At 41.5% G+C, this 15,658-nt stretch overlaps 1 protein-coding gene across 2 annotated transcripts in view; it reads left to right on the forward strand.

Annotated features, from left to right (window-relative positions):
- uggt2 (UDP-glucose glycoprotein glucosyltransferase 2) overlaps window positions 1–15,658 on the forward strand; it is a 46,010-nt gene that overhangs the window by 19,131 nt on the left and 11,221 nt on the right. For both annotated transcript variants that reach the window (XM_078794986.1, XM_058082382.2), the window contains exons 22-31: window positions 720–851; window positions 2,183–2,313; window positions 3,230–3,325; window positions 3,417–3,519; window positions 6,091–6,170; window positions 8,995–9,184; window positions 9,260–9,418; window positions 10,448–10,533; window positions 12,961–13,045; window positions 13,995–14,077. In XM_078794986.1, the coding sequence (XP_078651112.1) occupies window positions 720–851; window positions 2,183–2,313; window positions 3,230–3,325; window positions 3,417–3,519; window positions 6,091–6,170; window positions 8,995–9,184; window positions 9,260–9,418; window positions 10,448–10,533; window positions 12,961–13,045; window positions 13,995–14,077 (1,145 nt within the window). The remainder of the gene's footprint in view (window positions 1–719; window positions 852–2,182; window positions 2,314–3,229; window positions 3,326–3,416; window positions 3,520–6,090; window positions 6,171–8,994; window positions 9,185–9,259; window positions 9,419–10,447; window positions 10,534–12,960; window positions 13,046–13,994; window positions 14,078–15,658) is intronic.

Consider the following 15,658-nt stretch of genomic DNA (forward strand, 5'->3'; position numbering starts at 1 on the left):
GGCAAACATTACTTGGTAATTCACAATAGCCTTGATGCCTCGCATCGATGCGGTTGTCAGATATTTCAACCAAACCGACCGAGCTGTCAGCCCTCACATGTACGAGAGTGAGATTAATCAATTTGTAATTAATAAAACCAACTTTTAATTAAACCTCTGCCAGTTTTGTCTGTTAAAAATTAGGCGTGGGAGTGAGAGGTGTTTGTGGAGTCAGGTTATTAGTTTCTACAACATTTCTCTCCTCAGGAGAACAGGTAAATACCAATAATGTCAGCACAATCCAGTCAGCAACACTGTCTGGCAGCCAATAATAAACTCATGTCCCCTGACTCCAGGTCTCAACTCAACACAGCCGCAGCCTCCTGCTCCTTTCGCTGCTATTTCAAGCCCAACCCCCGTTGTTTAAACTTGGTATAATTGAAGGGAAGTTTGTTGTGGTGAGTCCCAAGACCGGCTCCTGATGGGAGAGTCAAACTATGGTGTTACCCTGCACACTATGTTGAAGAAAATACTACTTCCAGACATCCAACAGTATACAGTACACGACTAAAGAAAGCATTCAGGTGCTGGACTTATAGGTTATCACATACTACAGTATTAATTGGCCCTGTACCGTGCATGCTAACCACTTTTTCCACCGTGCAGCCTGGATTGTACGATACAACCTCAATTCAGTATATGAATTATCCTCGGAAAACTTTTTTTTTTTTTGTACTTAGGGCATGGACTCTGATTCCTTTGAGAAGAAGTTCAACACTCTAGAAGTGGATTTTGTCCGCAGTCAGCAGCTCTTCTGTCGGGAAGTCCTAAAACTGAGTGCTGGCCAGGCGGCGGTCATCAGCAATGGCAGGGTGAGTACGGGTTACGGTGTACTTTTGGTGCACGTCTGTTCAGTAATCATCCATTCATTTTTTTCTTAGTAATCCAAAATAAACTGCATTCCCCATGTATGACGAGATGGTGACAACAATTCAAAATAATCATACTTTCCTTATCCGCCATAACTTTAGTGTGCAAAACACTGTGTTACAATCACATTACATTGAACACCCCCATGGCAAGTACTAAATAATATATTTCAAGTTCAGTTGTCCTTGATTGAGTTGCCTGTATGTATTATGACTGACAAAAGGCCTCACTTTATTCATGCCGTTGTTCTACAGAACAAAGACGCCAAAGTTGCACCGAGTGAATCCTTTTCCTTCCTGTTTGGAGGCGAGAGACGGGAAATCAGATACGCGTGACAACTCATTGAGGCCAACAAAAAAAATTATTGAGTTAATTTGTGTGATTAATTAATGTACTATTATCGTCCCAGGCATAGTACACATGAGACTTTTTCTTTCTGAATGAGAAATCTTGTGATTTGAGATGTTGTGACACCCTTAATTAGCAGTCCTACAAAGTTGTGGTTGATATTGTTTACTTAAGTTAATGTATAATTGGGATTGTACTAGGGATCGACCGATATGTGGTTTTTTTTTTGGCCGATACCGATTTTTTTTTCATCACCCTTAGCCGATGGCCGATTTTGCTTAGGCCGATATTTGTGGCCGATACTGGTTTTGCTTTTAAAGACGAAGCATTCAGCAGCATTCCTGGTTGTCAGACCCAAACTAAACTATTTAGTAGCTTCGCTTGGATCACTTCCTGGTTGCCAGCATGCTTTGCGGCACCGTCGATGTAAATAGTTTGTCAGTTTGTCGTTAAAGTTGCATAGTTGTTCATTCTTGGTCTGCTCAACTAGTGAGAGTGCTTTTTTTTGAAAACGTACCCTTGCTATGATGTGGCGGCGGGGGTACCGCGACTGCGTGTGTTGCAGGGTCCTCCGCCAACACATAGCTGCCCGGCGGATGCCTGTCTGTAAATCATGCGGCGGAAAAATATATATCGGCGAACCCACACCCGTATCGGCCGATACCGATTCAAGTAAAGAACGCAAAATATCGGTCCGATATATCGGCCGGCCAATGTATCGATGTACCATTTGCAGACAGAGGGGTTGCTTGTTCCATTTAGAGGAAACATCAACTCTCCATGTTTTCATTCATAATTTAATAGGTTGTTTTTCTGCCACAAAGTTTCAGTCAGCGATGGTGACAACAGTACCTCGCTCAGCAAAAGTGAATACAAGATGCTAAAATCTGCGTTTGGCTTTTTTTTCTCGTCTCTTGTGTGTCAGCTTCTCGGGCCACTCGAGGAGCAAGAGGAATTCACTGCAGAGGATTTCCAATTGCTGGAGAAGATTACTCGAAGCGGCTCTGCAGGGAAAGTCAAAGTCCAAGTTAAACTGATGGGGATGAAGCCAAAGCAGTATGTTTCTTTTCTTTTTTTTTTCTTATTTGCTGTTCGTGATGGCTGCTCGAGAATTCTGTAAAGCAGGGGTCTCAAACTCAATTTACCTGGGGGCCACTGGAGCTAGGGTCTGGGCGAGGCTGGGCCACATCAGGTTTCCCCCCCCCAAAAAACGCATTTATTAAAAACGGAAAAATATACAAACTTTTTCAGTGCTTTGATTCCGATTTTCTATAATAAAAGCTCTGATAAAACATTCCACTGTTCTCAAATATCTTAATTTGTATTTTTCTGCACAAAATAAGATGAAAAATAAATAAACAAATCAAGAATAAAGAAAATCAATCAGTAATAAATAAATATAATAATAATAATAAAACGACAAATAATAAAAACTTAAGAAACCACATATAGTTGGTGTGTAGACAAATTATTTTTTCAGATTAAAATGAACAAAGCATTATTAGAGCCCTGTAGACATGACAAAACACGACTATAGTCACATTTATACTTTTTTATTTACAACATATTGCGCAACTGCAGGGTCTTGAGACACATGCTAACTCGCAAACTAGACAGCTACCGACCTAAACGGCAGCCTTCAAGTTATTTCCTTTAAACTTAAATAGCCAAAAACTTACCACTTCCACACGGATAGGGAGGATAACTATTAACAGTTATTTAACCTTTAACATGAACATTAATCAAATGTAATAATTTTTTCTGGGTACATGATACCATACAGCATCCATATCAAACTTACAAACATTAAACTTTCATACCAAGGCGGGGGCCTCAAACTAGTGTCCTGCGGGCCTCATTTGGCCCACGGGCCGCGTGTTTGAGACCCCCGCTGTAAAGCAAATACGAATCAAAAAAAATGTATGAGACCACCTTTTCAACAGTTTGATAAGCACAACCCTTTTTATACCAGCGCCAGTGACTTGGTCATGAAGGTTGATGCCCTCCTAACCGCGGCCCCCAAGGGGGATCTCAGAAGGGATGTGACCTTCCTCCAAGACGTACACAGGTGAGCATTTTTTTATGCATTTTTCCAAGCTGGATAAAACTTCTTTTTTTCTAGGCTGACATTGGTAATATTATTTTGTTCTCCCCTTCAGCGTGCTCCAGCTCTCGCCACGTGAAAACGAAGTGTTTTTCGATGTGGTGGCCATTGTTGACCCACTTACCAGAGCGGCGCAGAAGATGTCCACTCTGTTGATTGTGAGTTAATGCTTTTCTTTTATACGTATCTGAGCCACGCAGTAACCATATACTAATCGTATGGAATGATAAAAAATATGATACAAATACTCAAAATTAACTGTACCATATCCATCCATACATTCATTTTCTATACCGCTTGTCCCCGCTAGGGTCACATAAGTATGCTGGAGCCTACCCCAGTTTACAGAACTGTACAATAATGTATTTTAAAATTAATAACAATCATTATGTTTATTATAGGCTGCACAGCGGCACCCTCTACACTGTGATACCGCTTATTCTCACTAGGGTCATAGGTATGCTGGAGCCTATCCCAGCTGTCATTGTGCAAGAGGCGGGGTACACCCTGGACTGGTGGCCAGCCAATCACAGGGCACATATAGACAAACGACCATTCACACTCACATTCATACCTATGGACAAGCTGTTTTATATGTCATAAACATCATAAAATACGCCACATTGTCAAGACAGGCTTAGTGAAAGATAAGTTGGTGTTTTTTCGTAAAAAAAATGTCTCGCTGCATCTTATTGTACAGATGGCCCTGGCTTAATATGAAAATATGACTCACTTTCTTTAGTCGGACCAAGGGAATCAGCCACCATCAGCAGACATTGTTGGCTTTGTTCTCTCAGCACAAGACTGCAGTGCGCATAGAAAGACCACGTATTGACCACCTCTACCCCAAAACAACTGACTCATTGTTCAATCTCCCTCTGTTCAATCACATATTTATTATATTCAGCAGTCTGTAGGGCTTTGGTGCAAGTGTTTGGCTCAGGGACTGTCAGGTCGGGGGATCGATATACACTATATAGCCTGACCAACATGGACCAATAAAGCTATTTGGGGAGCCCAACAGCCTGCTGCCAATTTCTATTATAAGGCATCGAACGCCCCACCTGCTTGTGCCTCATTTTGTTCAGGCCCCTCCCAGAATTTTTTCTCATCTGCGTGCAGTTTAATCATTGCGCCTGAACGTTTCCCACGGCCCGGTGGTTGGGGACCAAAATAGTTAACCGAGTTAACTGCAGAGTAACCGGATTAATCATGATCAAAATTTTTAATCAATTGACAGCCCTAATAAGAACAAAAGAAAACTGAACGAAAAACGAAACAGATCATGCAATATTCTCAAAGTGACGTCACTTCCTCCTTTTTCTCCAGTATTTATTATGAAATTATGAAATGAAAGAAATGATGCCAATTCTACTTTGCAGGCCCCTCCCAGAATTTTTTCTCCTCTGCATGCAGTTTAATCATTGCGCCTGAACGTTTCCCGCGGGCCAGTGGTTGGGGACCAAAATATGTACCTCCCTCTGTATTATTGATAAAAGCTTCTTTCTGTATGTGATTAATTTTGATTAATTGTGAGTTAACTGTGGAGTAACAGGATTAATCGTGATCAAAATTTTTATGAAAGAAATTATGCCAATAAGAGCCATTCTATTGAACGCCGGTGGTTGGGGACCAAAATATGTACCTCCCTAGGTATTATCGATTAAAGCTTCTTTCTGTATGTGATTAATTTTGATTAATTGTGAGTTAACTGTGGAGTAACAGGATTAATTGTGATCAAAATTTTTAATCAATTGACAGCCCTAATAAGAACAAAAGAAAACTGAACGAAAAACGAAACAGAACATGCAATATTCTCAAAGTGATGTCACTTCCTCCTTTTTCTCCAGTGTTTATTATGAAATGAATGAAATTATATTATGAAAGAAATTATGCCAATAAGAGCCATTCTATTGAACGCCGGTGGTTGGGGACCAAAATATGTACCTCCCTAGGTATTATTGATAAAAGCTTCTTTCTGTATGTGATTAATTTTGATTAATTGTGAGTTAACTGTAGATTAACATGATTAATCGTGATCAAAAAATTTTGGGGGATCAATTGACAGCCCTAATAAGAACAAAAGAAAACTGGGCAAAAAACATGCAGTATAAAAAATTTAAAAAAAAATGATGCCAATAATAATTCTACTTTGCAAAAATAACAAAAGTTTTGGTGTCATGAGCATTTAAGTCACTCACACCATACACAGAACACATGAAGGACATAAAACACAGTAATAAAAACACTAAATACAAGAAATATATGAAAGTCATAAAAAAAGAGAACGTGTAGGTGCAGGCTGAGGAGCACGACTCCCTGCAGAGGGAACGGTTGAAATTTACTGATATTGTTTTTCGTGGTTGCGGCCCACAGTAGCCTGTTTTTTTTTTTTTTTTTTTAATAAAGACTGACCCCTTTCCCGTCATCCTTACAACGCCCAGATAGAGATTAAAATACATTTGTGTCCTAATGATGGTCGCGACAGACCGGAAGTGTGGACAATATTTGTGGGAGTTTTTTTACATTGATCATGCTTCCTCTTGTCTCAAGTTTACGGACCAAAATCACGTTTGGAGCATAACAAAAGAAACGAAGTCCTCCTGCTACACTGAGCCTTATGTTGCTGTAATAAGTACTCCCCTGTTTGTTTAAAAACCCGCCCACTGGTTTTCCCTCTGCCTTTGCTCCTTAATTTTAAGTCTTCTTTTCTCCGTGGTCTCCTGCAGGTGCTCAGTCAAGTGGTCAACTTAAGGCTGCGGTTGTTCATGAATTGCAGGGCCAAGTTGTCCGAGATGCCCCTCAAGAGGTAGGCTCGGCGCTCCAGCAGTAATTAGGTGTTCCCGTTAGGCTTGTTTGAGTGTCCTTGTGCTGTTCACTGAGCATTTCTGCCTCACTCCTCCACTCTGTAAGATTAAACTGATGCAATCTGCTTAATATCACCGCCTTATTGCTGTGGGCCTGCTCTTGCATCTCTGAGCAAATTGCTTACAGCTTGCAACGCTGTGGAAGAAAAACAACTAAACAAATCAACAACAAAAAAAAGAAGCGGTCCAATAACTTTTAGACCAACATCAATGGCTGTGGTGTATTGTTTTTTTTTTAAAGAGTAATGTATTTTAGGGATAACTGATGAATGTTCTTAACCAAAAAAAAATTCCAAACAGCATAGAATTGTGGTTTGTATCTGAAATACAAAAATACAACCAACAATGAACCCTCATTTTCAGTAGAATCCCCACTGGCAGTGACATGTTTTCACTGCTGGGGGGGGGGGGGGCGTGCATGGACTAATTGGAACGCCAATATAAATGAAATCTTCACTCTTAATGCACAAAGTAATCATTCAGACTTACTTATACGTTATTTGTTGATATGATGCACACAGAGCAAGGAACAAATTGCAGCGCTGCTGCGATCTCGTCACACTTTGAGGCGTTCAGGCGCACTCGTAATGGTAATGGTAATGGTTTTATTTCATTTGAACATGCATCAGATTACAATTGAGTGCATCACATAATCAGTTCCCAGTTCCACATGTCCAAAAGGAGTAGGAAGAAGCAAAGCTTATTAAATCCTACCCCTTCATCTGGTACTTTTGCAATCAGTAACTGTTACATTTGTTCACTTCCTGCTTTCCTAATATAGTTTTAATTTTTTTTTTTTTTTTTTTGTCACGTACCGAAGTAGGAGGTGATATGAGCATCCAATGCATAGAAGTGTTTCAAATGTACTTCTTCCCTGAGATCAGTATTGGCTAATTTTTAGCTAATTGGTTATTTTTAGCCTTATGCATTATTTTAGCTGTTTGAAGATGAACTATATCAGCAAGTCAAAGTATTTGTGATTTTAGAAATAAGGAGTTAGTATATTCTCTGTAGGCCGGCATTATGAATTATCCTTACTGGCCTTTTTTGCAGTACATTTAGCGAGTGAATATTGCTTTAATAGTTATTACCCCATATTTCCACACAATAAGTAAGATATGGTAGAACCAGAAAGTACTTTTGAGTGTTAGGGACTAATTGTTTTTCATTTTTACTCACGTACCCACTGTGGCAAATTGACGTACGCCACTTTGGGAACCACTGACATAGAAGAACGCAATTTGCACACTAGCATTAAGTGTTGATTGTGTGTTATTTACACAATTTTACACAACCAGGGTCTGTGAGGATGTATGGAAAGTATGGAATTAGTATTTATAAATATAAGAGCCCATGTGATTTGCCAACATACTAACAAAGTAGCAAGGATGAGGTAGTAAAAACAACGTTGCAGCTGAAAGCAAAACTTGTCATGCACAAGTTTACCTTGGTGGCACAGAACCGGGGAAGTTTAACACAGCAAACCTCATTGCACGTATGACGGGGCATCACAAGTGAAACTCCCACGGGGCAACAAAAAGTCATTAACCAGAACAGGAAAAAAGCGAGCCCCTGTCGGTGGTGATTAATATCAGGTTTAAATGCTTCATTGAGCACCTCGAACCGTGCGATATTGTCCCCAGCTGCCACTACATTGCGGATAAAACTATACCCAATAATAAAAGTGTGTTGATCGTGGTTAAATATTGGTATCTGTCGACATTCACGGCTATCGTATCGGGATTTTGAAATGTCAACTCTGTAGGAACCTTGCGCAACACTCAGTGAGTATAGAACTTGAAATGTCATTTCTTCCTGTTAGGCAGCTCGTTGCATTTTTAAAATGCATTTAGAGGTTTTTTTTTTCTTTCATTTTACCCCTGATCAGCCTGTCGCTGAATGAAAATGCCAAAACCATCTTAAAAAAGCATATCATATTTCTTAGTTGCTGGATAATTGTTTGCTAACTTCACTGATCACAAGGATCTTATTAGCATCATAGCTCCTCCTCTGTTGTTTACTAACTTGCTAACAACCTTTGAGAAGGGTCGTGGCGACATCTCTTGAGGTCAGTGATTCCCAAAGTGTGGGCCGCGGGCCCCTGGTGGGCCGTGGTGGTGTAGATGGGCCATGAGAGGTCATTGAAAATGATTAATTTAATTTAATTTATTTCTCCGGGTACTCCGGTTTCCTCCCACTTTCCAAAAACATGCTAGGTCAATTAGCGACTAAAATTGTCCATAGGTATGAATGTGAGTGTGAATGGTTGTTTGTCTATATGTGCCCTGTGATTGGCTGTAGATAAGCGGTAGAAAATGAATGAATGAATGAATGGTATGAACTTGGTTGCACGGCAATCGAGTGGTTAGCGCGCAGGCCTCACAGCTAGGAGACCCGAGTTCAATTCCAAGTGTGAATGGTTGTTTGTCTATATGTGCCCTGTGATTGGCTGGCCACCAGTCCAGGGTGTACACCGCCTCTCACCTGAAGACAGCTGGGATAGGCTCCAGCACCCCCGCGACCCTCGTGAGGAAAAAGCAGTAGAAAATGAATGATTTGATTTAATTTAATTTAATTTAATTTAATTTAATTTAATTTAATTTAATTTAATTTAATTTAATTTAATTTAATTTAATTTAATTTAATTTAATTTAATTTAATTTAATTTAATTTAATTTAATTTAATTTTTGCTGTCCCACACAGCACGTCATCATTTATATAAATGCATTTATCAGAAGTGTTGACATGTTCCTCTCCGTCTGCAGCTTTTACTCCTTCGTGTTGGAGTCTGACATCACCTTCTTGGCCAATGACACAGTGTCTGCCGGTCCGGTGGCACGCTTCACAGAGCTCCCCGAATCTCCACTTCTCACTCTTAATATGATCACACCGGAGGGCTGGATGGTGCAGGCCCTGCGCAGCCCCCACGACTTGGATAACATCCACCTCCTGGAGGTACTTATTTGGCAAGACGTATTTTGCTAATCGTTTATTATTGTGCCGTGCTATACAATTGGGTTGTCACTCCAGGTGAGTGGGGCCGTGACAGCAGAGTACGAGTTGGAGCACCTCTTGTTGGAGGGTCACTGCTTCGACTTGTCAACCGGTCAGCCTCCCCGTGGCCTGCAGTTTACCTTGGGCACGAGTCGAGACCCGCTCATGTATGACACCATCGTCATGGCTAACCTGGTCAGTCATCTCCCAAACTCCATGACCTACCAAGACAGCATACTTGTACCATGTTTTGCTTGGATACATTATTAACTGCAGAGTAACTACTACTAATGTCTAATAGAGTTTATTGACTACAGTGAGGACCTCACAGCTAGGAGATCAGGGTTCAATTCCACCTTCGGCCATCTCTGTGTGGAGTTTGCATGTTCTCCCCGTGCATGCGTGGGTTTTCTCCGGGTACTCCGGTTTCCTTCCACATTCCAAAAACATGCTAGGTTAATTAGCGACTCCAAATTGTCCATAGGTATGAATGTGAGTGTGAATGGTTGTTTGTCTATATGTGCCCTGTGATTGGCTGGCCACCAGTCCAGGGTGTACCCTGCCTCTCGCCCGAAGACAGCTGGGATAGGCTCCAGCACCCCCCGCGACCCTTGTGATAACAAGTGGTAGAAAATAGGGCTTCACGCATGACGAGTGATTAGCATGCAGGCCTCACAGCTAGGAGACCCGGGTTCAATTCCCTCCTGGGGAATCTCTGTGTGGAGTTAGCATGTTTTCCTCGTGCATGCATGGATTTTCTCCGGGTACTCCGGTTTCCTCCCACATTCCAAAAACATGCTAGGTTAATTTGAGACTCCAAATTGTATGAAGGTATGAATGTGAGTGTGAATGGTTGTTTGTCTATATGTGCCCTGTGATTGGCTGGCGACCAGTCCAGTGTGTACCCCGCCTCTCGTCTAAAGACAGCTGGGATAGGCTCCAGCACCGTCCGTGACCCTTGTGAGGAAAAGCAGTAGAAAATGAATGACTACAGTGAGAGTGTAAACAGAGTTTAGTGAGAGCAAGTAAATTAAAAAAATATGCTTTTTTCCTGGGAGTAGGGAAACTATATTAGCGTATTATTTAGTGAAAATGATGAAATAAATTTTTAGAAATAAAGGCCACCAATAATCAATGCCCGGTGCCCTTTGCAGTTGAGTAAACAAACATCCACTGTATAAAGACGTACTGGAGTCATTATCTGTGCTATTTTGACTACAACAGGGGTATTTCCAGCTGAAAGCCAATCCCGGTGCCTGGACGCTAAGACTACGTAAAGGACGATCAGAGGACATCTACCAGATTCTTTCGTAAGTTTTCACTGTCTTATATTTAATTTCAAATCATCTTCTCATCTCTCCCTTCTTTCTCAGAAGGTCAGGTAATGAGACTAATTAGGTGTCTTCACCAGAAGCCCTTGGCATCTTAGACTGTTTTTAGCTTATCCACCCGTTTCATACCGGTAGCTATCAAACCCATCGCTATGGTAACGCGGCAGAGCTGCTGACACTGTCTCCGCTTAAGGTTTTGATGAGTGCAGGGAGTTGCTCTTTGCACAGAGGGGGGGTTGCAAGACAGGTAGGAGGAGAGGGATGCTATTAAAGAGAAGACACGGGGGCGGTTGTTGGGGTGCATGATTCAACTGGTCACCCGTCATCCACCATCCACCTCAGACTGTAGCGGGCATGTGAGTTCAGAAAGTGGAGGCGTCAGAAATCTGTGTGTTGGTGCAAAATGGAGGCTGCGGTGCGCTGGATTGTTTTGGAGGAGTTTTGTAAAGAAACTTGGAGCGCTCGACATCGGGACTATAATCCCACTCATGTTTACGTGTCTTCACAAATAGTACACAGTCCACGGGGTCCTCCATTCCAAACGATCACAGGTACTGTCCTCTCGCATGTATGATTTAGGACACCCGTGGAATCGTATAGGACAACCCAAGATTTATTCCCCAATCCTCCTGGTGAAGCAAAAAGGTGATGTCATTTTTCACCTTGGCAGTGTCATTATTCTTGTGGTTAGCGGGCACTCTGCTCCGCTTTGGTAACTGGTCAGAACCGAACGGAATGCGTCCGTGTACCCTGCGCCGTTGCTGCTGTGCACCTCGCCCTGACAGCCATGATGGAGATGGCCGGCTCGCTTTTTCTCTCACAGAAACCATGCAGATTGATCTCGGCTTCTTTTTAACACAAACCCTAAAGCAGGTGTCTCAAACACGTGTGGCCCGCAGGACACTAGTTTGAGACCCCCGCCTTGATATGAAAGTTTAATGTTAGTGCAGCCCCGCGCAAGTTTGATATGGATTCTGTATGGTATCATGTACCCAGAAAAAATTATTAAGTTTGATTAATGTTCATGTTAAAGGTTAAATAACTGTTAATAGTTATCCTCCCTATTTGTGTGGAAGTGGTAAGTTTTTGGCTATTTAAGTTTAAAGGAAATAACTTGAAGGCTACCGTTTAGGTCGCTAGCTCTCTAGTTTGCGAGTTAGCATGTGTCTCAAGACCCTGCAGTTGCGCAATATGTTGTAAATAAAAATAGAGTATAAATGTGACTATAGTCGTGTTTTGTCATGTCTACAGGGCTCTAATAATGCTTTGTAAATTTTAATCTGAAAAAAATAATTTGGCTACCCACCAACTATATGTGATTTTTATTATTTGACGTTTTATTATTATATTTATTTATTTATGTATTGCTGATTGATTTTCTTTATTCTTGATTTGTTTATTTATTTTTCATCTTATTTTGTGTAGAAAAATAAAAAGTAAGATATTTGAGAACAGTGGAATGTTTTATCAGAGCTTTTCTTGTAGAAAATTGGAACCAAAGCGAAGTTTTTTAAATTTTTTTGTTTTTAATAAATGCGTTTTTTTTGTTGTTTTTTTTTGGAAAACCTGATGCGGCCCAGTCTCACCCAGACCCGAGCTCCAGTGGCCCCCAACTAAATTGATTTTGAGACCCCTGCCCTAAAGGCTCAGTTGTACTGGTGACAGACGAGTGGCCAGAAACACATCATGCACTTGGAAACTGGGATAGTTGTCCTCATTTATCATGATGATAGGGTTAATTTTTTGGTATTTCATGACCATTTGGGCAATTAATGGCTCGGTCTGCATCATATCCTATAACTCACCATTAGACTCAGTAGATTGCACCTGTCAAAACACACTGTGTTCAATTCCTGTGAAAGGCCGCTGTAGCACGATCGATACGGCACAGACATTTTCATTAACTCTGCCAGCATGCACGGTCCAGATGGGAAGTCATAATGGGTAAAATATCGGTAATGTGATTCCTAATAATGACGGAGGGTAATGAATTTGATCTGGGTGTGACCCTGACATCTGTAGGGTGTTATGGCACTGAATACAATCCGGTCAGGGATAGGTTTCACCTCTGATTTGTCTCTTTTAAAAACATTTCCTCATAAAAAGCAATGGAATTCAAACTGTCACCATCATAAAATATTTATTAAATGTACCGGTACTGCTTAAATAACAATTTCATATTATTACCTGTTGTACAGGCTGCACGGCGGTCGAGTGGTTAGCGCGCAGAACTCACAGCTAGGAGACCAGGGTTCTATTCCACCCTCTGGAGAACATGCAAATTCCACACAGAGATGGACGAGGGTGGGATTGAACTCGGGTCTCCGACTGTGATGTCTGCCCGCTAACCACTAGACCACCGTGCAGCCCTTGTTCAGTAATAACAATTCTTATTTACATTTACAGTCATGATGGAACTGATTCCCCAAATGACGCCGATGATGTCGTCGTGCTGCTGAACAGTTTCCACAGTAAGATCATTAAAGTCAGGGTGAGTGTGTTTTTATTTATTGACATATTATGATGGTTCAATTCCACCCTCGGCCATCTCTGTGTGGAGTTTGCATGTTCTCCCTGTGAATGCGTGGGTTTTCTCCGGGTACTCCGGTTTCCTATATGTCTGTGTACTATATTGAGTAACACCAGGGTAAATGTGATTATAGGGGTGTTATTTCATGTCTAGAGGGCTTTAATAATCTTAACAACCGTATTTACACGTTTTCTATGCTTGAACTATGATGATATTCTATTTATTCATTCATTCATTTTCTACCACTTTTTCTCACGAGGGTCACAGGGGGGTGCTGGAGCCTATCCCAGCTGTCTTTCGGGCGAGAGGCGGGGTACACTCTGGACTGGTGGCCAGCCAATCACAGGGCACATATAGACAAACAACCATTCACACTCACATTCATACCTATGGACAATTTGGAGTCGCTAATTAACCTAGCATGTTTTTGGAATGTGGGAGGAAACCGGAGTACCCGGAGAAAACCCACGCATTTACTTCTGAGTGATACTAGGGATTGCTATGGTAGGCTGTGATGTGCTAACCATTCATTCATTCATTTTCGATTCATTATACCGCTTATCCTCACGAGGGTCGCAGGGGGTGCTGGAGCCTATCCCAGCTGTCTTTCAGGTGAGAGGCGGGGTACACTCTGGACTGGTGGCCAGCCAATCACAGGGCACATATAGACAAACAACCATTCACACTCACATTCATACCTATGGACAATTTGGAGTCGCTAATTAACCTAGCATGTTTTTTGGAATACGGGAGGAAACCGGAGTACCCGGAGAAAACCCACGTATGCACGGGGAGAACATGCAAACTCCACACAGAGACGGCCGAGGGTGGAATCGAACGCGGGTCTCCTCGCTGTGTGGCCTGCATGCTAACCACTCTGTTCAAATGAGTCTTTCTTTTTGTGTCGTAGGTCCAGAAAAAGGCAGAGAAGATGAATGAAGATCTTTTAAGTGAAACGAGTGAAAGCAAAGGCCTGTGGGACTCCCTTGCGAGGTGTGTATGCTATTCTTTTGTGTTCGATTAATTACTTTAAATGGAGCTCATACCCCCCCTCCCCAAATCCCCTCCACCCAACTGTATATCCATGATCGGTGCTACAATATGGTTTCAGGAGAACGTATTCATCCCCGGGATCCAGACTACATTATTACGCTGTAAGAGCTAGTCTTGCAAAAAATATGTGCTTCTGTAGGTATGTGTATGCTAGTATTTATGTATGTATATACGCTCGTGTGTGTTTTTCTTCCCCGCACACCCCTCCCCTCCCTGTGTGATACCCCGTCTCTTTACCTTAACCCTTGCCGTGTGAAGTGTTTTGCAGCACTTTTGAGAAAAAGGTAGGCAGTATCGCTGCCAAACCATTTAACACCCTCATCATATGTGTCATGGTTTTATTGTCGTGTTGTGTTTTAGCCGGCGCTTCCAGCTGATGCACTAATGTGTGTGATGTGCAAAAGGTGATGTTTGCGTTGTTGTCAATGACGCCGTAGGTGTCAAGGCAAAGGCTTTTGCACTTAAAAGTTTCAATATCGGAGATTAGAGCATGATTTTATTCACATGATTTTTCCCATTTAACTACCAGATATAAAAAAGAGTAGACTCTTGTACTGTATTGGATGTCATTAAAATGTCCAGGTGGGTGTCCTGTTAGGTCACGGGCACCATGCCATACTGTTTTTTTTGTCTTGTGGAGTGAAACCTGTATTTTATAAAATACCTTAAGCGTGGTCACGGTGGACTCGGAGTGGAGGGACAGAAGGAGGTTAATTCAGGTGAATAGCTTGTCTGATTAAGATGCTCGGTGGATACCTTCAACAGCGCAGGTTAGAGAGGTACTCTGGCCTTGGTGCAGACCGAAACCACGTTGATGGCATAACAAATGCTGGGTGTGCCGCCTTGCGGGAACATCTTAGAATCTGACCGGAAGGTGGTATTAGACCTGGAGGCTTTGTACACTTCTTTGACATGATTAATTATCCAAATAACACGTTTACATGTAAAAACATTATACTCTTTCAGGCAGGGGTGGGCAAATGTTTTGACTCGCGGGTCGCATTGCTTTAACAAAATTTATTGGGGGCCAGACTATATATTTTACACGTAACAGCCCACCTGGAAGTATTGGTAATGGTTTAATTTCATTTGAACATGCATCAGATTACAATTGAATGCATCACATAATCAGTTCACAGTTCCACATGTCCAAAAGAAGTAGGAAGAAGCAAAGCTTATTAAATCTGTAAAAGTGTGTGTTTCACCCGCAAACGTAATAACTGCCCACAAACGTAATAAACCACAAAGGTAATACAAATCTGCAGCTTTGAATGAAAAATTATTATTATTTATTCAAAATTATTTAAATTATTTGTACAAATTACTGTTTATGCTGTACATTGTTGTTCATATTTGATGTCATCTATTTATTCTCCACATAATAATTATTATTATTATTATTTATTATTATGCAGGAGCCAGGCAACGACAATTTGTTTCACTGTTGTGATATTGTGCAATGACAATAAAGAAAGGCTATCCATCCATCCATCCAATAATCCCGCAAATTTCCCATAAACG

This window comes from Doryrhamphus excisus, linkage group LG12, assembly GCF_037039965.1.
Source record: "Doryrhamphus excisus strain RoL-2023G ecotype Guam linkage group LG12, RoL_Dexc_Guam_v1.1, whole genome shotgun sequence".
In the NCBI taxonomy this organism is placed as follows: Eukaryota; Metazoa; Chordata; class Actinopteri; order Syngnathiformes; family Syngnathidae; genus Doryrhamphus; species Doryrhamphus excisus.